The sequence below is a fragment of the Enhydra lutris genome, unplaced genomic scaffold (genome assembly GCF_002288905.1).
Source record: "Enhydra lutris kenyoni isolate GAN:26980312 unplaced genomic scaffold, ASM228890v2 scaffoldscaffold39, whole genome shotgun sequence".
Classification (NCBI taxonomy): Eukaryota; Metazoa; Chordata; class Mammalia; order Carnivora; family Mustelidae; genus Enhydra; species Enhydra lutris.
The window spans coordinates 14,108,667-14,132,151 of NW_019154123.1; the positions used below are offsets into that span (position 1 = coordinate 14,108,667).

Below are 23,485 nucleotides of genomic sequence, written 5' to 3' on the forward strand. Positions count from 1 at the left end.
CTTTATTTTTCTGTATATACAGGTTTTTCTTTTTTAAAAAATTTGGGATGTAGTTTCATCTAACAGACCAAAATACATCCCAACTCTAGTGTATGGCTCTGTTCTATTCACCAGCCTGACCATATTCTTTTTCTTCGTTCTTCCTCTTTCTTTTCCCCCTGGTTTCTGGTCTCTTCTAATTTATTTATCTGGGGTTGTTGTTACCCTCTTAGCATCTTGTTCTCTCATTCATCTATTCTTCTCTCAATAAAATGACAAAACGGAAAAACTCATCTCAGAAAAACAGAACAACACACAGTACCAACTGCCAGAGACCAAATCAACATGGACATTAGTAAGATGTTGGAACTTGAATTCAGAATAACAATTATAAAGATACTAGCTCAGCTTGAAAAAAGCATAGAATACACTAGAGAATCCCTTTCTGGAGAAATAAAATCTAACCAAGTTGAATTCAAAAAGGCTATTGGGCGCCTGGGTGGCTCAGTGGGTTAAAGCCTCTGCCTTCAGCTCGGGTCATGGTCCCAAGGTCCTGGGATCGAGCCCCACATCAGGCTCTCTGCTTGGCAGGGAGCCTGCTTCCTCCTCTCTCCCTGCCTGCCTGCCTCTCTGCCTACTTGTGATCTTTGTCTGTCAAATAAATAAATATTTTTTTTAAAAAAAAGGCTATTGAGGTGCAATAAAAAATGGAGGTTCTAACTGCTAGGATAAATGAGGCAGAAGAGAGAATTAGTGACAAAGAAGACCAAATGATGGAGAAAAAAGAAGCTGAGAAAAAAAGAGATAAACTACTGGGTCACCAGGGGACAATTCGAGAGATAAGTGAACCATAAAGCGAAACATCATTAGAATAATTGGTCCCACAAGAAGAAAAAGAGGGGGAGGGCAGAAAGTATACTGGAGCAAATTATAGCAGAGAACTTCCCTAATTTGGGGAAGGAAACAGGCAACAAAATCTAGGAGTCTCAGAGAATCCCCCTCAAAATTAATAAATATAGGTCAACACCCCAACATCTAATAGTAAAACTCACAAATCTCAGAGACAGAGAAAATCCTGAAAGCGGCTTGGGAAAAGAGGTCGTAACCTACAACAGTAGAAACTTTATATTGGCAGCAGATGTATCCACAGAGACCTGGCAGGCCAGAAAGGACTGGCTTGATATATTCAGAGTACTAAATGAGAAAAACATGCAGCCAAGAATACTTTATCCTGCAGGGCTGTCATTGAAAATGGAGAGATAAAAAGCTTCCAGGACAAGCAGAAACTAAAAGAATTTGCAATCACCAAACCATCCCTATGATAAAGGGGTCCTCTGAGCAAAGAGAGAACCCAAAAGTAACAATATACAGTAACAGTTACCTTACAGGCAATACAATGACACTAAATTCATATCTTTCAATAGTTACCCTAAAATGTAAATGGGCTAAATGCCCTAATCAAAAGACACAGGGTATCAGTTTGGATAAAAAAGCAAGACCCATTGATATGCTGTCTGCAAGAGACTCATTTTTAGACCCAAAGACACCTGCAGATTTAAAGTGGTGCAGGGGAGGGGCACCTGGGTGGCTCAGTGGGTTAAGCCACTGACTTCGGCTCAGGTCACGATCTCAGGGTCCTGGGATTGAGTCCCGCATCGGGCTCTCTGCTCAGCAGGGAGCCTGCTTCCCTCTCTCTCTCTGCCTGCCTCTCCGTCTACTTGTGATCTCTCTCTGTCAAATAAATAAATAAAATCTTTAAAAAAAATAAAAATAAAATAAAATAAAATAAAATAAAGAGTTGTGGGGGAAATCATTTATCATATGAATGGACATCAAAAGAAAGCTGGGGCAGCAATCCTTAAACAAATTAGATTTTAAACCAAAGACTGTAATAAGAGTTGAGGAAGGAGACTATATCATACTTAAAGGGTCTGACCAAAAAGAAGATCTAATGATTGTAAATACTTATGCCCCTAATATGGGAGCAGCCAATTATATAAGCCAACTAATAACAAACTCAAAGAAACACAACAACAATAGTAAAATAACAGTAGGGGACTTTAACAACCCTCTCAGTGAAATGGACAGATCATCTAAGCTAAAGATCAACAAAGAAATATGGGCTTAACATGACACACTGGACCAGATGGACTTTACAGATATATGCAGAACATTTCATCCCAAAGCTACAGAATGCACATTCTTCTCTAGTGCACATACAACATTCTCCAACACAGATCACATCCTGGGTCACAAATCAGATCTCAACCAGTACCAAAAAACTGGGATGATTCCCTGCACATTTTCATACCACAATGCTTTCAAACTAGAACTCAACCACAAGAGGAAAGTTGGAAAGAACTCAAATACATTCTAAAGAGCATCCTACCAAAGAATGAATGGGTCAATCAGGAAATTAAAGAAGAATTTAAAAAATTCATGGAAACAAATGAAAATGAAAACACAACTGTTCAAAATCTTTGGGATGCAGCAAAGGCAGTCCTAAAAGGAAAGCATATAGCAATACTAACCTTTCTCAAAAAACAAGAAAGGTCCCAAATACACAAATACACAACCTAACCTTACACCTAAAGGAGCTGGAGAAAGAACAGCAAAGAAAGCCTAGACCTAGCAGGAGAAGAGAAATAATAAAGATCAGAGCAGAAATCAATGAAATAAATGAAACCAAAAGCACAGTAGAACAGATCAACAAAACTAGGAGCTGGTTCTTTGAAAGAATTAATAAGATTGATAAACCCCTGGCCAGACTTACAAAGAAGAAAAGAGAAAGAACCCAAATAAATAAAATCATGAATGAAAGAGGAGAGATCACAACCAACACTGAAGAAATACAATTATAAGAACTTATTATGAGCAACTATATGACAAATTAGACAATCTCGAAGAAACAGATGCATTTCTAGAGATGTATAAACTACTAAAACTGAACCAGGAAGAAATAGAAAACCTGAACAGACCCATAACCAGTAAGGAAATTGAAGCGGTATATGCAGCCATCAAAAAAGGAAATCTTACCATCTGGAACAACATGGATGGAACTAGAGGGTATTATGCTAAGGGAAATAAGACAATCAGAGAAATACAATTATCATATGATCTCACTAATATGTGGAATTTGAGAAACAAGGCAGAGGATCATAACAGGAGAGGAAAAAATGAAACAAGAAGAAACCAGAGAGACAAACCATTAAGATTCTCTTAATCTTAGGAACAAACTGAGGGTTGCTGGAGTGGAGGGGGGTGGAAGGGATGAGGTGGCTGGGTGAGGGACTTTGGGGATGATATGTACTGTCAGTGCTGTGTATTGCGTAAGACTGATGAATCACAGATCTGTAACCTGAAACAAGTAATACATTATATGTTAATAATTTTTAAAAAAAAACATGTTTTAAAGAAAATTTTTAAAATTTCAATTAAAAAAATATGTAGGAACAAATTTAACCATGAAGGTGAAACAATGGATTTTGAAAACGATAAAATATTGACGAAAGAAATTGGAAGATGACACAAACATATGGAAAGATACTGTAAGCTCATGGTTGGAAAAATATTAAGATGTCCATACTACCCAAAACGATCTACAAATTCAACGCAATCCCTAACAAAATCCCAACATTTTACATAGAACCCGAAGAAATAATACTAAAATTTGTATAGATTTACAAAAGACCCCAGATAGCTAAAGCAATCTTGAGAAAGAAGAACAGAGCTGGAGTTACCACAATCTCAGATTTCAAGATATACCGCAAAGTTGTAATAATCAAAATAGTACAGTACAGGCACAAAAACACACAGATCAATAAAACAAGATAAAGGGCCCAGAAATAAATCCACACCCAAATGGTCAATTAATCTATCACAAGAGAGGCAAGAATATACAATGGGAAAAGTCAGTATCTTCAATAAACAGTGCTGGGAAATCTGGACAGCTACATGCAAAAGAATGAAACTGAACCACTTTCTTAAACCATACACCCAAATAAACTCAAAATGGATTAAATACCTAAATGTAAAACATGTAACCATAAAATTTCTAGAAGAAAACAAGGGGAGTAATTTCTTAGACATGGGCCATAAAAACATGTTCTAGATATGTCACCTTAAGCAAAAGAAAGAAAAGCAAAAATAAAAATAAACAACTGGGACTACACCAGAATCAAAAGCTTTTACACAGTGAAGGAAACCATCAACAAAACTAAAAGGTAACTTACTGAATGGAATAAGGTATTTGCAAATGATGTAGCTTATATTGGAGTTAATATCCACCATGTATAAAGAATTTATACAATCCAACACCCAAATAAATAACCTGATTAAAAACTGAGCAGAGGACCTAAATAGACATTTTACCAAAGAAGACATGCAGATGGCCAACAGATACATGAAATGATGTTCAACATCACTAATCATCAGGGAAATTCAAATCAAAACCACAATGAGATATCTACTTATACATATCAAAATGGCTAGAATCAAAAAGACAAGAAACACCAAGTGTTGGTAAGGATGTGAAGAAAAGAATCCTTAAGCACTGCTGGTGGAAATGTAAATTGGTGCAGCCACCTCAGAGAACGGTATAGAGGTACCTTAAAAAATTAAAGAGAAATACTATATGATCCAGTAATTCCACTAGATATTTACCTAAAAGAAATAAAAACTCTAATTTGAAAAAATACATGTACCCCTATGTTTACTGCAGCATTATTTATAATAACCAAGACATGGAAACAACCCAATTATCTATCAACAGATAAATGGATAAAGATGTGTATATCTATACAATGGAATATTACTCAGTCTCAAAAAAGAATGAAGTCTTGCCATTTGCAACAACATGGATGGATCTAGAGGGTATTATGCTAAGTGAAGTAAATCAGAAAAAGACAAATACAATATGATTTCACCTATATGTGAAATCTGAAAAACCACACAAATGAACAAAATAAAAACTGTAACATTTTGAAAAAAGTGGGAAAAAAAACTACTTAATTTTTCAGTTTACACAAAGCATAGCCTGCAAGCTTTAATTTTCTTCCTAACTAAATTGATTTTCAATCATACTAAGTTTAACTGTTATTTTCTGATTGTAAAAGTTACTTTCTGAAGAATGCTTACTATAAAAAATTTGACAAATATAAAAAACATAGAGAAAATAATCACCTAAAATCCCAGCCCCAGAGATAATCACTATACAAATCTTAGAATATTCCAGCTTCTTTATAAATATATGATTTGTTATGTTACCTTATAGAACCAATACTTTGGTCACTTTAATAGAATTTCATAGTACTTTCTCAGGTCATTCAATATTCTTTTAAAACATTGTTTTTAATGACCGCATGATTATTTCTTCATATGAATGTGTATCACAATTTAATTAACCAATCCCTTGATAAAAGTTACTTTTATCATCCAAAAACAGCATAAAAGACAGAAACACTAGGAGCTTATTTCATTATTAATGAAATTGGTGGACTTATCACCCATTTTCAGACCTCATGGAAATACTATTTGAGAGAATAATTCAATATCTTAAAGATATATTTTAAAACAAATAGAAAAACATACCAACTATACTATCAAAAAAAGCTCCACGCAGATGCCAATCATTTTTATCATTTAGGAAAGTGATCATGTGGGACAATAAAACATCATTGGCTTTCTGACGTCCAAAGAATACACACAGGCGTGTTATTCCATTTTCCATTAAGGTTTGTTTCACAATATTTTCAGGGTCACTTAGCAAAGTGACAACTTTCTGTTGGACCATTTCATGTAAGGCTTGCAGCTCTAAAAAAAAAAAGGAAAAAAAAGGTAAAGATAGGATCAGTTTTTTCCTAAGTTATAGACCTAGTCTTCTTTCTTACTCCTTGCAGAAACAGAACAATAGAGAAGCCACCAAAAAAAAAAAAAAAAAAAGTCTATAATCACTAAATATTTCCACTGTTCAAGCTCTGAAGGACAGATAAGGAAACCAAAATATAAACTGAAGAACAACATCCTGATAAGCAGATGCCACAAGCATGGTTACCATCTCATTAACTAAACAGACCTATTTTTAACCCACTGAGCCACCCAGGCGCCCCTTAAACAGACCTATTTTTGAAGCTCAAGGGAAAAAACTACGGGAAAGCACCAAAACAATCAATAAAATCACCAATAAATTTTATTTTATTGCCATCAATAAAATCAACTTGATCAAGAACTTCAATATACTAGACTGGTTAAGGATATAAACTGATGGCATAATTTAATACTTTAAGAAAGCATTTCTAAGGTCAGTTTACTAAATTTTTAGAAAGCAGAAACCATACTGCAAATCCTGTCAAGGGTTTACATGATCTGGCCACCCCCTTCTTCTCTGACTTTATCTCCTACCCACCCTCCCTTCTTCCTTTCCCTTCTAAAATGTAAGCTCAACAGAAGGATCTTTTCTGTCTTATTCACCACTATATTTCTAGTGCAGAAATTATGTTTAACAATTATCTGTTGGCTAAATGCATGAGGGCAGAGGTCGCTCCTGGTGCAGCCACCGTCAAGAGAAAAGGTGGTATGATAAGCAAAATACTACGTTCACATTAAGACAAACTTTAGGTTAACTCCTGAAAAGGTTTAACACCTAACTTCAACTTCATTATCTATAAATGTCCAATTACATGGTTACAGAATGTAGGACAGTATTATCTTCTAAGTAATTCCATGAAAAAAGCGACGATTTCCTTTCTGATACATTTTTCTTTAAGTTCAAAATTATTCTACTGACTTCAACTGCAGAGAATATATGCTGCCTAAAATTGATATCATTCTTACAAGTAATAGAGCCATTACCATTTGTATATAGCATAAAAATCTCGTGCTCAAAGAAATCTAAGCATATTACTTCTAAATCTTTAACTCAATAAACATTAGTTAAAAGCCTGCTAAGAGTTGTTTGTATGTAAAGAAACTTAAACAGGAACTTTAACCTCAAAGAGCTTACCATCACATCTATATATTTAAAGCAAAAGGTGTTTGTGGGGTTTGATCCATAAATCATAGACAGTATGACATAAACAGTTCATGACTAAGGATACTCAAAGGATATTCACATAAGGACAAAAGGCTTAGATTCTTTGGCTATGACATCAATTTTTTTCCTTCCATCTTAGAAGAATTATACAATTCAGCTAGCTTTACTGTTTATACAAATCAGTTGTGGCTGAAAAACAATTGAGCTTAGAATCTGTGATAACAAGCTGATAATTTTCTGGTTAGATAATAGTGTACAGAGCAGAGAGAACAATGAAACATCAGTGACCTTTCCCACCTATATATATATGGTATTCTTTCATCTTACACAAAAATTACGATAGTTTCTTTCAAGTCCACATTACTAATTCATTCCAAATAATAAGAAACCTGGAAGAGAAAATCATACTACCTGTGTCGTAATTTCCATTGGGATGCGTAACTTCATCTATTTCTTCACTATTTGGGTCATTTTCCATATTGAGATTTTTTAACTGCACTAATTCCAGGAACCTCAAAGCTGTTTCAGCCAGCAGAGCTATGTTTTCTATAAAAAAGGGAAAATTTATTATAATCTTAAATCCTTATAATAATTTTTCCTTCAGGTCTTTATACATATAAATAAGCATCATAAAACTAAGGAGGAAAAGTAGGACTTTTCAATTTAGCTCTTAACCTAATCAGATTTTTGGTAACTAATCTCATAATCTACAACTAACAGTTTTTTTAAAGATTTTATTTATTTATTTGAGAAAAGAGAGCAAGTGAGAGAGAAAGAGCACGAGCAGGTTAATGGGTATAGAGAGAAGCAGACTCCCCACTGGGCACAAAGCCCAACAGGGGGCTTGATCCCAGGACTCTGGGATCATGACCTGAGCCAAAGGCAGACATTTAACGAACTGAGCCTCCCAAGGCACCCCTATAACTAACAGTTTTAATAATAAAACATAAACTTCTTTTAAAAATACAAAAATGTACAGCATAAACGCTATAGTTAACTCTGCTATATGATACATATGAAAGTTAAGAGAGCAAATTCTAAGAGTTCTCATCACAAAGAAAAAACTTTTTTTCTGTTTTTGCGCCGTTTTATTGTACCTATATGAGAGGATGGAAGCCAACCAAACTTGTGGTAATCATTTCAGAATATGTGAAGTCAAACTATTACACTTTATACCTTAAACTTATACAGTGGTGTAGGTCAATTATATCTCAATAAAACTATGAAAAAATACAAAAATAGCATAAAACAAGCATTCAAATCTACTAAGGGAAAAGCTTAACCCTTCGACAGAGACCTAGGAACAGTATCTTAACAGGTGAGATACATACATTAGACTAAAAGAGAAACATTCAGATTAAAATAACAGGCTAAACTGTTATTTTCAGTATCACACAGACTTCAGAATCACACAGACCACGGCTTAAATCTTAGCTCCAATCTCAGCCCCCAACACTTACTTACTAGCTGGCTGCTTAACACAGGAGTATATTTCACATATACATAAGTCACATCTACCTCAAAGAGCTATTACCAAACTGAATCAACCATTATTAGATTGCCTTCCTTGTGATACTCTGAAGTTATGAACCAATGTGTGAGATTGCTGCATTTCTACAGTTGCATTCTCTCCTAAGACTGTTTGATATTCCTTAGCACTTGAAAATATCTACTTCTAATTTGTGCTGTCACATTTGCTATCAGATCTGCTTACACTTTCTTCTCCCTTCCATTTTCTTAATGAGGCCTGTGTCTCTATCCTTCTTTCCCTCCCATTTCTCACTTCTTAATCCACTGAGCCACCCAGGCACCCCCATTTCTGTGCTTCTTAACATATGTCCATACCAGCCTAAGACTGCACTCTTTTCCTTAGCAGTAAATAGCACTGAACATAAAGCTTAATTAACTGCCTCATTTTATTAATTCCAAGACTCACTTTTTCCTTAAATTTTTAATACCACTACAATTGAGGTGCATATCACAAGAGTTGAGATTGCTCAGTCTATCAAATGCAGTGATTACCTTTGTCTTATAGCCCCACTATTCCCTGCCCCGACCCTCAACAGGTTCAAAACTGTTCTGAAGAACAAAACTTTACCTCTAAGTACCCAAGACGTGAATACCCTGTAATGCCTGCCATAATGCCTGCCCTAAAGATGGGAGAGTTTGGGCCATCCTCTGATAACAAGTCAAATTCTAGATGAATGCTCCCCACCCCACGTTAATGGATGTATCTTCATGAGGAAAAGTCTCTTACTTTCCTGGGCACTTCTAAAATCTAGTAGATCTATGCCTATTTCCCCCATTTAAGTTCATAAACCACAATACACTTGAAAGTTTACACAAGATACAAATCTATACCACCTCTGAGTTTAAAAAGAACACTGTAAAAGACATTTAAAAACTGATTTTAAACTTTTATAGTTACTGACATGTGTGGTTTAATTATACTTAACCATAAAAGTTCAAATAGACTTCTGGCTCAACTGAAAAACAGGCAGGTTTATCCTGCACTAAGCCATAATGAAGGGACACTACAAGGTACCAGCACAGACCCTGGTTACCACAGACTCTCACCATAAAGACCCAGAAGACCAAAGAAAAACAGAGTGCTTCAGAATCAAGGTAAAGACCAGCAGCTCTGAGAACTGAGAAAGAACGAGACCAGATACATTTAGGTCATATTGTCTAGCCTCTCCCATTTCCAATTTCCTCACTTGTAAAATGAAGGTAATATAGCATCTATTGCTCAAAGCTGTTTCAAGGATTAGCTGCAAAAAATACATACATCTTAGAATCTCAGACTCCACGTATCTTAGAATCTGGAATCTATCTTAAAATTTATATATCTCTTGCAACTAATCCCTGCAACCCTGAGCAGATGCCCTGATGGAGTTTTTTTTCAATAAACAGTAACTATTATATTTATGCTATCACTATTAGTAATTGGTTGTGACTCTGTTAACATAGCACCTACACATCAGAACCTTATCCATTTAACACAACTGAGAACAAACTAAGACCAACAGTAGGTCACAAAACTCTAAAGAAAGATACAGTTTGTTTTTAAAACCTATAAACTTTTATTTAAATTTTTCTAGTTTAATTATGTTTGCCAAGTGACTTATAAATATACTTTGTTACAAATTGTAAACTCAAATGTACATGTCTTAAAGAAATCCTCAATTTTCTAGGCCTGACATGTGCACCCATACAGTTATGGAAACCAAGCCATAAATAATAGGCAATGGATAAATACAAATAAAAATATATGCATAGGGAAGAAAAAAAAATGCAACAACCACCACTCAGTGAATGTACCTAGAGATAAGGCCAGAGTCCAGCAACCATTTTTTGCATGTTCCATTGAAATAATGATAGACAATTGTAAATTTAATAAACCTAGCAAGTACCTTTCAAAAAAGTGGCAATATCACCACCACACTTTATGTACTATTTACAGAAACCAAAACAATCTCTGCTTTACATATTATATTAGAAATAAATTATGAATTATGTTAATGCTTCAGTGACATTTTCCATGCAGAAAGAAGTATATAGAATTAATTTGGGGAGCTAAAAAACATGAATCTGTATCACTTAATTTTATGAGTAAGAATTACAAATAAAACAGGTAGATGTGTTATAACCTCAACACAAAGAAGCCACACACCTTAAGCACTACAGTAACTAAAAGGACCTTAAAATCTGGTAATAGGCTAGGTTCTTTAAAAACCAAATTATCCAGCAAAATTCATTTTTTTGACCAGCAAAAGACTTGTATCCTAAAGCTGATATTCAAATTAGCATATCTGTTCAGAGAAACTTTACAAAGACCTAAACACACTCAATCAGAACATACTTGTAAACATTAGTCTCACTCCAAATTAAATGTAGAATACTCAGTAAAATCAAAGGATTCTATATTACATATTTTTCACTTCATAATTCTGATCACTTCAAAAATGAGTACAACCAAAAGTTGAGTCCTAGGGACAGATAGATCACTTATGAAAATTATCAAAATGTACACAAATAGTTTAAGGACTATAATTCACTCTCAGAATTCCCAGAGAAATCAGAGAAACAAGAGATATTATAGTCCCTAACTTCAAAAATATGAGCAGCTATTACTTGGACAATAAGTTCTTACCAGCATAGGCTAGTCTAACAATAGTAGCATCATCTTGGGCTAAGTGGGCTATGCCTGGCAGAATATATTCCGGATAGATATTGACATCATTGCGAGGAACCTCTTTGACAAGAGCAAGAACTTTGGTCAACGTCCTCAAGGCTTCAGCCCTCACTCTAGGAATAGAGTCATTGCTGAAATGCAAAAGATATGGAGTAATACGATCCAAAAGAATTTCTACACTTAATCTTGGGGCCAAATGGAGAATAAGTTCCAAAGCAGCAAGTTTGGAATCACAGTATTTAAGGGTCTGCAGACAGGACGTTATAACAGACACCAAGATAACCAGCCCATTTTCCTTAGGCTCTCCTTCTGCTTTTTCTGGCAGATCATGTCCACAGAGATTGTGAATAATGTTGCCCAAATCCTTCCGTATAACCAGAATGCGCTCATCTGCAGAAAGAAATGTTTCCTTGGCAAACTGGGCCATGTAGGGCTGAAGGAATGTGTAAAATATTTCAGGAAAGGCATTGCCACGCTGCTGCTTTAGGTAATCTTCTGCCCCTAAACGTTTATCTGGCTCACGGTGAATCATCTGAGTTACCTACACCAAGGGGAGAAAAGGAGTAAAAAATAGATTTGAGAACAGCAGGTTAAATCAGATGAAAGCTACAAGGGCAACTTAAACATGACATAAAGAATTTTTGAGGTAATTCTCACTCTTCTCAATCTTCACCTTTCAAGCTACTTTCAGAACCTGACTACAAACAATATGGGACTCTACTACCATCCTACAAAGCAACAGGAAATTATATAGTAATTACAAATTACTATTATAATATTACATAATATTACAAGTGGCCCAGACACATAAAGAGATATACCCTGTTCAGTATTCCCCAATTATTAAGACAGGGGAGTAATATGTTACTGCCCACGGCTCAAGGATTCTTAAACAGTTTTGAGTATGGTAATACCATTGAGAATCTAAAGAAAACAATGGGATTTTCTCCAGAAAAAAATTGTATACACAAAATTTTTACATAAAAAATTACACACGATTCTGAAAAGAATCACAGTACCACTAAAATCTATTTACATATCAGAGTTCTGATTTAGAGTCTTAATACCACAAGTCCAAGGGAATATATGGTTTAAGTGTAGTTCTAGGATCTAGTCAAAAAGGGGATCAGTGGTTTAAACTTCTCAAGTAGTATAAGAGATGTTAAATCCTACAAACCCTAGAAAGGAAATGTACCTAACTTGAACTTATTATATGTTTTCTGACATCTTAGGGAACTAATTTTCTTTCAATATACATAGTTTAATTTTTCCTAGATCTTCAGAGTCAATCAGTCATTATTTAAATACTTAAAATATCATAAAAGTATATCTAGTTATTTGAGTTTTCTGTTTATATTTCAAATAGGCACCTAGCATTGAACTTGCAAGGATTCATATGCACTATAAATACCAGAAGTGACTTAAATAGAATTCCTTTTACATTCAGATTAAGCCTTAAAGATTCATCAGATTCACTCCTTCCATAGTTAAGAAAATACAGGCCCAAATTCAAGAAGTCACTTAGCCAATGTAACATGACAAATGAGTGCCATACCCAAAGACAGAACAGCCAGGTACACCAACTAGTGCACAGTTCACCGAACATGAGCTAAACTGGCTTCCTCTAAAACATCTTATTTTTTAATATTTGCCATTTATAAGAGAAATTAAAATGTATTCTATACTTCCCTATTTTATTATAGAATATTTTAATATACTACAACTTCCCATGACTGAGAGTCATCATCTTTAAAGCCATCAGTTACTGTATTGATGGACTTTAAATAAAGATCCCCTCAAACAGTAAGGTGGATTTTTGGCTTATGTGACCTCCCACAAAATTCCTCACTTCTCTTCTGCTATACTAGTGATTCTATAGCCTTCTGTCCAAAACAGCCTCAAGAGAGACATACCACACGAGCTGGTTCTATATGAAATGGCCCTATACTACTGTATTATATTCAAGTTGATGTTTCCTGTCTCTTTCATTTTAGATAGGTCTTCTTGATTTCTTACTAGCAAGCTCTATTCTAGACAATATCTCTAATCTCCAAGCACCACTTTACTTCCTCCCAAATCTGTCCAAAGCAGAGCTGAAGACGTGTGTGTATGTATAACATTATGCATGTTTTATATACATATAAAATTTAATCAAATGAGCTCTGTGCCTGAAAAGAGGTAAAGTATTATACACTTCTCCCTAACAAAGTAAATTTAAAAAGGCTCTTCATAATTGTCTATGGGGCTTTATTGCTTTGTTCCAAATGCATAAAATTCCAGAGAGCTGTCTAATGCAAAAGTGAAAACACAATTATATTAAAACCTAATGGAGAATACTTGTAGCATAGTTACCAATTCTCTGATACTGCAATCTTCAATTTTATTTAGCACTTGTTCCGGGAAAAACTGTCCATTTCTATAAGCCAGAAGTTGAGAGAGATCAAACAGTGGTACACCTTCTGTAAAAAGCTCAGCTATAACACAACCTGCAAAATAAGATACAATTCCATTAAAAATGCAATGCAAGATACCTTTAATACAGATGTAGAATTGAGAGAATTCACAAAACTCAAAATGAAAAGCCCAAAGTAAACTGAATTAAAAATTTTAATGCATCATACAACTACGATCACGCAAGACAAGGAAAATGTCTATTGCCTTATCATCAGTTTCTAAAAGTGTAAAGTCAAAAGAATCCCACTATCTCTCCATCTTTAAAAAAAAAAAACAAAATTATTTCCTAGTTCTCTAATTTAAAATGAATGTTTGCATATAATATATACATACATATATTTAGAGATAGAATACAAGTTACAAGAAAGGTAATTTTTTTTAAGTATGGACTTACTTTAGAAATTAAGTCCATAAGGAACTGAAGTCATTATCTGACAACTCATTTATTCACTATCAAACTAAAAGTTATTAGGTGTCTACTATACACTAGACACTAGCAGTGCATATAATAGATAAAATCCTTGCCCTCATCAAGCTTTCGTTCTAGGAAGACAGACATAAAATAAACCAGTGAACAAATGTGTGAAGAGTGCTACGAAGTATAGGTGTAAGACTAGAAAAAGAAGGAAAGATAACCAAATCATTAGGCACTCACATAATCTTCAAACAGGGAATACAAAAAATCTATCTACACTCCGAAAAGGACAAAACAGTTTCACTGCATCACTGTATGACCTGCATTTCACAAGTATTTTTTCTAAGAGATAAAGAGAGAGAGTGTACGTGCATGTGGGATGTAGGGTGGCAGAAGGAGAGAAGAGAATCTTAAGCAGGCTCCAAATTCAACGTAGAGCCCCCTGTGGGGCTTGATATCATGACTCTGAGATCATAACCTGAGCTGAAATCAAGAATCAAACACTCAACCGTCTAACCCACCCAGGCACCCCTGCATTTCACAGGTCTTACAGAGATCCTTAAATAACCTTAGCTCATAGCCTCTGCATCTGCTGGTCTCTCTACCTAGAATGCTACTCCCTCAAATGTCCACCTATACCTCCACCTCCTTAAGATACTTCATCAAATGTAATTTAGGATATTAGCAGTTATGTAAACTATCCAGTTTAAAATTGCAAGCCCCACCACCACAACTACCCCATTCTTCTTGCCTATTCTTCTGCATATTCCCTTTTCCCTTTCCCTGCTATTTTTTCCCCACAGCACCAACTGCCAAATTAAATATATCATGTATTTTTTTTCTTTACCATCTAGTATACCTACTAGAATGCAAACTTCATGAGGAAGGGATTTTCACCTAATTTTGCTCACTAAATAATTTCCAAGAACTAAAACAGTTCCTAACACATAATAAAGTTCTTAAATTAATCTCTACCAATCTGTGTCAAGTTTTAGAATAAAAGACTTAAAATAGCTATTAGAAATATCATAAGCAAGAAGAAAATAGAAAACCAGACCAACATTACAAACCAACTGGATCTAACACAGACATCAAAAGAACACTCCACCCAACAACAGCAAAATACAAATTCTTCTCAGGTACATATGGAACAATTCCCAGGTTAGATCACATGCTAAGCCATAGAACAAGCCTCAGTAAGTTTAAAAGGATTGAAACCATACAAATCAAGTCCTTCAAACCACAATGGAATAAGAAATCAATAACAGAGAAAGCTTGAAAAATTCACATATATGTAGAAATTAAACAACACACTCCTAAATAACCAATGTATCAAACAGAATTTGAAAATTACTTTGCGATTAATGAAAATGAAAACACAACATATAAAACGTATGGGATGCAACTAGGACAGTGTTGAGAGGAAATGTGTAACTATAAACACCTGTATTTTAAAAGAGTGCAGGACAATAACCTAACCTTAACCTTAAGAAACAAGAAAAGTAAACTAAAACCAAAGCAAACAGAAGAAAAAGAATAATAAAGACTGGCATGGAAATTTGTGAAACGGAGAATAAAACACAATAGAGAACATCCACAAACTCAAAGGTTGGTGCTTTGAAAAGCTCAACAAAATTGACAGGCTCCTACTAAGAAGACAGATGTCTCAAACTACTAAATTAAGGTATGAAAAAGGAGACACACCACCAACCTTACAAAAATGAAAAAGAACTGTATTTTGAACAACTGTATGCACACAAATTAGATAACCTAAATGAAATGGACAGACTCCTGGAAAGACACAGATTACCAAAGCTGACTTAAAAAGAACAGAAAATCTGAATAGACCTCATAAGTAAAGAAACAGAATAATAAACATTCCACAAAAGAATGGCCTAACACTTAACAGAGGCTTCAGTCTATCAAATGTTAAAATACTTAATAATCCTTCACAAATTGTCCCAAAGAAATAGAAGAGGGAACACTTCCCAACTCATTCAAAATTACCCTGATACCAAACCAGACAAAGATATCACAAGAAAAGAAAACTACAGACCAATATTCCTGATGAATATAGGCACAAAAATCCTCCAAAAAATACTGACAAACTGGGTGCAAAAATGAATAAGTCCATACCAATAATAAATTAAAAGAAAAAAATGAGGGGAAAGAGAGAATACTTGAGTATGCCAGAATGCTGAGGGCCTACTGGTGAATGTGGAGGAAGTACTAGAGTTGGAAAATCATCATTTGCAACCATCAGGCAAGAGTCAGCAATGAATGCCAAATCAGGAAGGAAGTTGTTATGACTGACTGTATTTGCATGGTCTTATAAGTTTCTTCCCACAGGCTCCTTATTAGTTACAAGAGATTAAAAAAACAGAAGGTAACTAGAGAGGGGAGAATCAGGCAAGACCTTGACCAGGTGATCAAAATTAACATCACCAACAGACACCGTATGTCTCTAGATGTGATACTGTGAAAAATGCATCATCACATATATAGTACACTGAGAATGAATAACCTGAATCTAATCAAAAGGAGAAATCGGACAAACCCTGAATGAGGTACATTCTATGAAAAAACAAAGGGATGGAGTGAGCTGCTTGAGCACATGTGTGCGCTTGCACACACACACACACACACACACACACACACAAAATGCAGGTGAAAGCCAGTGAAAACTGAATAAAGTCTGTATCTAGTTAACAATAAGGCTCCACTGTCAATTCCAGATTCTGAGGTCAGACTGGTCATATCAGATATCACTAGCAGGAAAACTGGGAGAAGCATTCTTCACTATTTTTGCAACTTCTATCACTTAAAATAAAAAGTACAAAAATTATTTTTAAAAATTTAAGGAGAGAAGTATTCTTCAAAAAATGTCAATGTCATGATGACAAAAAAAGGCTATGAAGATGTTCCACATCAAAGGAAGCTAAGGGGAGAGGACAACTAAATGCTATAAACCCTAGACTGGGTCCTGACCTGGAGCAGTTAAAATGTTATAAGGGACACTGATGGCTCAAAAACAAAATTAGAACTAAAAGTGTAAATTATTTTATCAATGTTAAATTTGCTGCAGTTGATAACTGCAACATACAATTACGTAAGAGTTATGTAACAGACTAGGATCTTAGGGAATATATACTGAAGTATTCAGAAGCAAAGGGCCACAATATATGTAATTTAGTCATTAAAAAATCATGAGGGTGGGCTGGGGTGCAAAAAGAATGTATAGGTGATACAGCAAGTGGAGCAAAATGCCAACCAAGTGAATCTGGGGATTCTCTTCTGCAAGTTTTTAAGATTTTTAAGTATGAAATAATTTCCAAGTAAAAAGTCAGAAAAAAACATAGCGACATTTAACTATTTACAACTAAATGGGGTTTGTTATGGACTGAATTATCTCTCTTCTCTCCCTCAAATTCATATATTTAAGCCCTAACACCCAGTACCTGTAACCTGACTAAATACAGGTGATAGGCCTTTAAAAAGGTAACTTAAGTTAAATGAGGTCATACGTCCATTATTATATGTGACCTTTTAAGAAGGGGCACCAAGGAAGAGACTATGTGAGGACACAGTGAGAAGGCAGCCATCTGCAACCCAAAAAGAGTGGCTTCAGGAGAATGACTCCTGCTGGCACCTTGATCCTGGACTTCAGCCTCTAGAATGGAGGGAAAATAAATTTTTCTTTGTTACCAAGTCTGGGATATTTTGTCATGGCAGCCCTAGCAAACTAATAGAGGTGAATATAGAACTTTTTTCTTGCAACTTTTAGAATATTGTTCTGGAAAAGGTGTTATTAGGTGGTATTTCCCTATGGAACAGATTGTTCAAAGTGTCTTCATCAACACTAAGTCCTTATAATTCAGGTATCAGCTCAAATATCACCTTCTCATAGAGGTCTTCTCTGACCATTTTATCTAAAGTAGTCTCCTACCAACCTTTGTCATAACACTTAAAAGTCCTAACTCCATCACAGCACTTATCACTCACGAAAACAAACTTCTTTCCTTGTTTCTCTTTCTACTCCACTAGAACATAAGCTCCTTAAGGGTAAAAACTTCATCAGTCTTTTTCAGAGCTGTACCCCCAACATGTAACAACACAGTGTCTCATACATAACAGATAATACTCAAATATTTGTCAAGCAAATGAATGAAAGATCTCCAAGAAAAGGGTCCTGCCCACTTATATGACCAGAGACAGAGAATATATACCTTCTCCAAAACTAGCAGCCAGGAACTAAGGATATCCATCAAAACGGAGAAAAGTAACATTCAAAACCCAAAGAGCCTACATCAAATCTTAGGAGAGGTGGACAGATCCCACCCACCTCTTTCAAAAAAAAAAATGAAAGGGCCTCTATGGTGTAGACTCTGGTCTGGAAAAAAAATGCTGAGTAAGTTTATGAAACTATAATGCACACAGAAAGCATAAATATAAACTTTGCATCGACCCTTGAAATTTTAAAACTCCAACAAACTTCCAGTTATTAAATACATGAGTCACAGGGATGTAATATGTGCCTATTATACCTCAGTTAAAAAAAAAAAAAAAGCCTATAAATGATCCCGAGATTAAAAAGTGTTCAAATTTCTAAGCTAAAGGAATCCTATTTATAAAATCATAATTTTAAAAATAAAAATGGTTTGCCAAAAATTTAGATAAATTCACTGGTCAAAAAAAGTCAGGACTCTGATGAATTACACTTCTAATCTTATTTACACAGCCTGGAGGATAACCCTAGCTTATCAAAAAATACCCCTCAGTATTATCTTGGGACACATATTAGTGAGCTGAATAGACAGGTCTGTAATAACAATTCTTATTCATTACCCTCAATGAAATACATTTCTTCATTAATTATGTTACTTTTCCTAAGTAATCTAAAATACAGCTCAATTTATATTTTCTTTGCAGCACCCAATCTTGGCAAAATTCATGAAAAATGGCACTGATGCAGAGCTCACACGGTTTTTCTTCAGGATACCATTTTCAGCCCATTTTCTTCCCAAAAGTTCATAGAGAATCTAGAATCTATAGCCTGGCTTGAAGTGGTCTGGGTATGTGAAATAATGTATATAAATGCATGGTATTTTCTTCTAGAGAAGAAGGGCACTGACTGCATCAAAATCTTTAAGGGGATCCCAAAAAAGCTTAGGAATCCCTTTTTTACAAACTCTTCCTAGTTACAAACTCATTCCCTTAGCTACAATTACTATCTATTTCCTGGTAACTACGAAATCTCCACCTCCATCCCAATTCTCTCTGCAACAAACCTTTATAACCAATTGCCTATTGTACATCTTCTCCTGGATATCCCCCAGACACCTTCAACTCAACATACCTAACAGAGACTTCGTCATCTTCTCACCCCCTTTACCTGTTCTTCCCCCATTTCTTTTATGTCAGTGACCATCATTGCCAATCCACCCAATTTCCCACGCCAGGTGAAAGGAGTGTTCTTGACTTCACCTACCAATCAATCACCAAGTCCTAACAATTCTACCTATTAATTATCTCTGAAGTATTCTTTTTTCCACTCCCTCTCCAATTCTGTCACAACTTTAAGCTTGTCAGGGTCCTATCCTTTCTGGACTACGGCAGCTTACTTCTAGCTGGTTTTCCCATCTATAAGGTAGCTCCCCTGCTATCCACTCTCCATGCTACAGCGTTTATCTAAAATATATATCTGCTAATGCCCCTGTACGGTAGCATGGGCATGCCAGACCCGTTCTGATCTGGGGCCTGCTTACCTCACACTCTACACTCTATATAATATAATAAACTACTTAAAATGTCCTCATGCTCGGATGTTCAAGTCTTTGTATAAGCAACACTCTGCCTGAAACAAGCTATCTTTGCCATAGTTAGCTCCCAATCTTCTTTCAGTTCTCTTAAAATTATCTGGGTGACTGGTTGGCTCAGTCAGTTAAGCATCTGACTCTTGGTTTCAGTTCAAGTCATGATCTATCTCATGGGTCTAGAGATTGAGCCCAATGTCAAGCTCCCTGCTTAGTGGGGAGTCTGCTTGAAGATTTTCTCCCTCTGTCCCTCCCCTAACTCACTCAAGCAAGCACACTCTCTAAAATAAATCTTTAAAAAATGTATACCATCTTCCAATAAAGAGGCCTTTCCTGCTACTGACTCTCTACCCACACCATGGATACTAATATTTTTATGCTCCTATAACAGCACCCTGTGCTTATAACCACCACAGCAAATCACACTGCATTGAAATGTCCTTTTTCAATATCATATCCATCTCCCCATTAAATGTAAACACCTTGAAAAGAGGGACATAATTATCCATCCATCTCCAGCGCTAAAGAAAGTGCCTTGGGGTACCTGGCTGGCTCAGTGGGTAGAGCATGCAACTTTTGATTGTGAGTCATGAGTCTGAGCACCACACTGGGTTTACTTTAAAAAAAAAAAAAAAAAAAAGTTTACTTTTTTTTAAAAAAAGTGCCTAATACATACAGAAGAATTCAAATATTTCTGAAATATTTGAATAAATGAACCACTCTGCATTTCCTAGGCACTTAACCATGTCCAAAGAAAGACTGCTATATCTATCTGAATAATGAACAATGTATGAAATACCAAGAAAATCATTTTTCAACATATGGGATTTTCTAAAAGCTACAGTTCAATGTTTCAAGTTAAAATATATGCGCATCCCCCCTTGGCAAATTCGACCAATTCAAATACCTGCTGAAAAGATATCCATCGCCCTCTTCAATTCTCCTCTTGTTCTCTGATTACTATTTAAGTCTACAAGCGGAGTTGAAGGATCCCTCATGTATTCTAACTCAGTGGCAAACAATCCACCATCAACAAAACGTTCAGGAGCAATATAGCAAGTTCTCCTCCGTGAAGTGTCAAAGAAATAGTTGAAATCTGCTGGGTTGTCCTCTGGAAGATAAGTGGGCTTAAAACTAGCAAAATCAGTTAGAAGGACCCAATTCCAACTGGTGACCATTACATTCTCAGTCTTGATGTCCCCATGACGGACTCCAGATTTGTGTGCTTGGTCCACAGCAGTCAGAATCTGGAAAGCAATCCAACGCTTCTCAATGTTATTTAAGAATGGACGGGTACTGATGCGATCATAAAGGTTGTCTCGCACATATTGCCTAAAGAGCATGGCTGCTTTCTCAGATGCTTTTTCTACTGCTTTCTGAAAAGGTAGACAGTTCTGTGCAGAATGAAGCCTTATTTTCAATTCCTCCAGCTCTTGTTTATAGCTGGTTAAAGGCAATGTGGGATCCTGAATTGCAAAGACCTTCACAACCACAAGGCCTTCTCGGTGCTTCGCTCGAGCAACTTTAAAAAACCGAGTACTTCCCAGACTCTTATCATATTCAAAGTCATGGATGTCTGAGAAATAACTCTCCACAGAAAGGATCTGGGAAGGAGCAATGCCAGCAAGCTGATTTCCCATAATGTCAGCAAGCTCCTCTGGGTCAGTAAGTCAGGATACTATACCTGCTTAAAAAAAGAGAAAAAAAAGAAGAAAAGATACAAGCAATGCAACACCATTATTTATGTATGCACCATATTTCTCTTTCACTGAAAGCACTGTATCTAGTATTCCAGGCAGCCTCTAAGTTTTAAACCCATTTCTCTAAAAAGATCTTGTTATTTTATGTTGTCCTTTCCAGGAGCTGAACTATATTTAAATAGACTCCTTCAATATTAAGTTGAAAATGTTAGAATGTGTATTTTCTTCCATTTAAATTTAAAAATTAATGAGACTTTACTATGCGTTCAGCATTGTGTTTGGAACTATGAGGGTCACACAGTATTATATGACACAGTCTTTGTCCATGAAGAACCTGTGGTCTTGGATGTAAGACACAAACACATTAAAAACTTTAAAAAAAATTTTTTAAAGTAATAATAATTAAAAATAAAAACTTAAAACGGACTAAAAATCGCCTAAATCAAATAGGTCACTGAACTCCTCAAAGAACACGCCAAAATAAAAAAAAATTTTTTTAAATCAGTAACTCCTGGGTCCTTCCAGCCTAATTCCAGTCTGCTGGTTCCCACCAGCTAACAGACGGCATAAAGTTGTTTGACGTGCAAGAACAAGGAAGAAACCATGGCAGAGACGTTAAAGAAAAGTAAACTAAAATAACACACTTGTTAAACACAGCCCAGGGTTCTCCTAGCTCATAATGTGCAGGATAAAAAAGACACTCATACACACACGACCATGCGCATATATAAACATTTACCCTAGGACTCTGAAAAGTGTCACAAGTCGGTCACTAGCTCACACTGAGGTCATGACGGATCACTTCTGGGTCTGCGCGGGATTGAGAGTCAGCAGCCCGGCGAGCCTTGGACGAGCCTTCCGTATGAGGGGTCTTCCTTCAAAGGCAGCAGGTGGGACGTTGGGGGACCGAGGCCGAAAACTGCCAATTTCCAGAAACCAAGCTGGTCCGCGGAGAAGTGAAAAACTCCCGGTGCCGCAGTAGATAAACGAAGCTAAACTGAAGGGATGCCCAGATACCCAGAGAGTTGCCCCCGCCGGTCCTCTACTCTGCCCCGAGAGCCATGCGTTCCCGGGCCTCACCCTCCTCTCGCGAGGATCTCTGGAACCTCAAACACCTCTACACTCCTCTAGAGCCTCACCACCAGGCGGGCAGGTGGGACCCGGATAGAGCGGGAGGCTGCCAGTTCCAGGGAAATACCACTTCTTCGGCTGAGGCTGACACCGTAAACGCCGAACTCCCGGGAAAGCTGCCGGCTCTGACCTCACTTCCTGTTATAGGGCGGAAGTGACAACAGAGAAAGCGTTGAGGAAGAGAGCAAGAGGCACGGGAGTTGGTTGCTAGGAAACGGAGGAAGGGCGTGGCCTCATTCTAAGCACCTGGAGGAAAGAAATAAATTGTTCTGTCAATTTATTTCCCATCCTGGTCTTCTAACGTTCCCTAAACTTCTATCGTTCTGGCATCCCCAGAACGGGGTTCTTTAAGAGGATTCACAGTTTTATTTAGGAAAGTTAATATATCCCAAGGTGAATTTTTTCAGAGCTTTATTGAGATATAATTTACATACTATAAAGTACACCTGTTTAAAACATACAAATCAGCGGCTTTTTTATATATTTACAGTGTGGTTCAATCATCTCTGTAATTTAATTTTGGAACATTTTCATTACCCCCCAAAAGAAATTTTGTAATCCTAAGCAGTCACTCCTATTCTCTCCCTTTCTCCTCCTGGTCCCAGTCCTAGGCAATCACTAATCTATATTCTGTTGTTATAGACTTGCCTGTTCTGGATATTTTATTATATAGTAGACAACATGTAGTCTTTATGACTGACTGTTTTCACTTCACATGTTTTTGAGGATTATCTCTGTTGTAACTTGTGTCAGTACTTAAGTTTCTTT

The 23,485-nt window shown here is 36.1% G+C and overlaps 1 protein-coding gene across 1 annotated transcript in view; it reads right to left on the reverse strand.

The window, feature by feature from the left end:
* Positions 1-22,852, reverse strand: part of LOC111155119 (phosphoinositide-3-kinase regulatory subunit 4) — an 81,187-nt gene extending 58,335 nt beyond the window's left edge. Inside the window, exons 1-6 of the mRNA XM_022515184.1 lie at positions 22,326-22,852; positions 20,794-21,570; positions 13,557-13,690; positions 11,163-11,745; positions 7,421-7,555; positions 5,569-5,790 (exon numbers count right to left, since the gene is read on the reverse strand). Of these exons, the coding sequence (XP_022370892.1) occupies positions 5,569-5,790; positions 7,421-7,555; positions 11,163-11,745; positions 13,557-13,690; positions 20,794-21,526 (1,807 nt within the window). The 5' untranslated portion in view covers positions 21,527-21,570; positions 22,326-22,852. The remainder of the gene's footprint in view (positions 1-5,568; positions 5,791-7,420; positions 7,556-11,162; positions 11,746-13,556; positions 13,691-20,793; positions 21,571-22,325) is intronic.
* Positions 22,853-23,485: the final 633 nt, after the last annotated feature.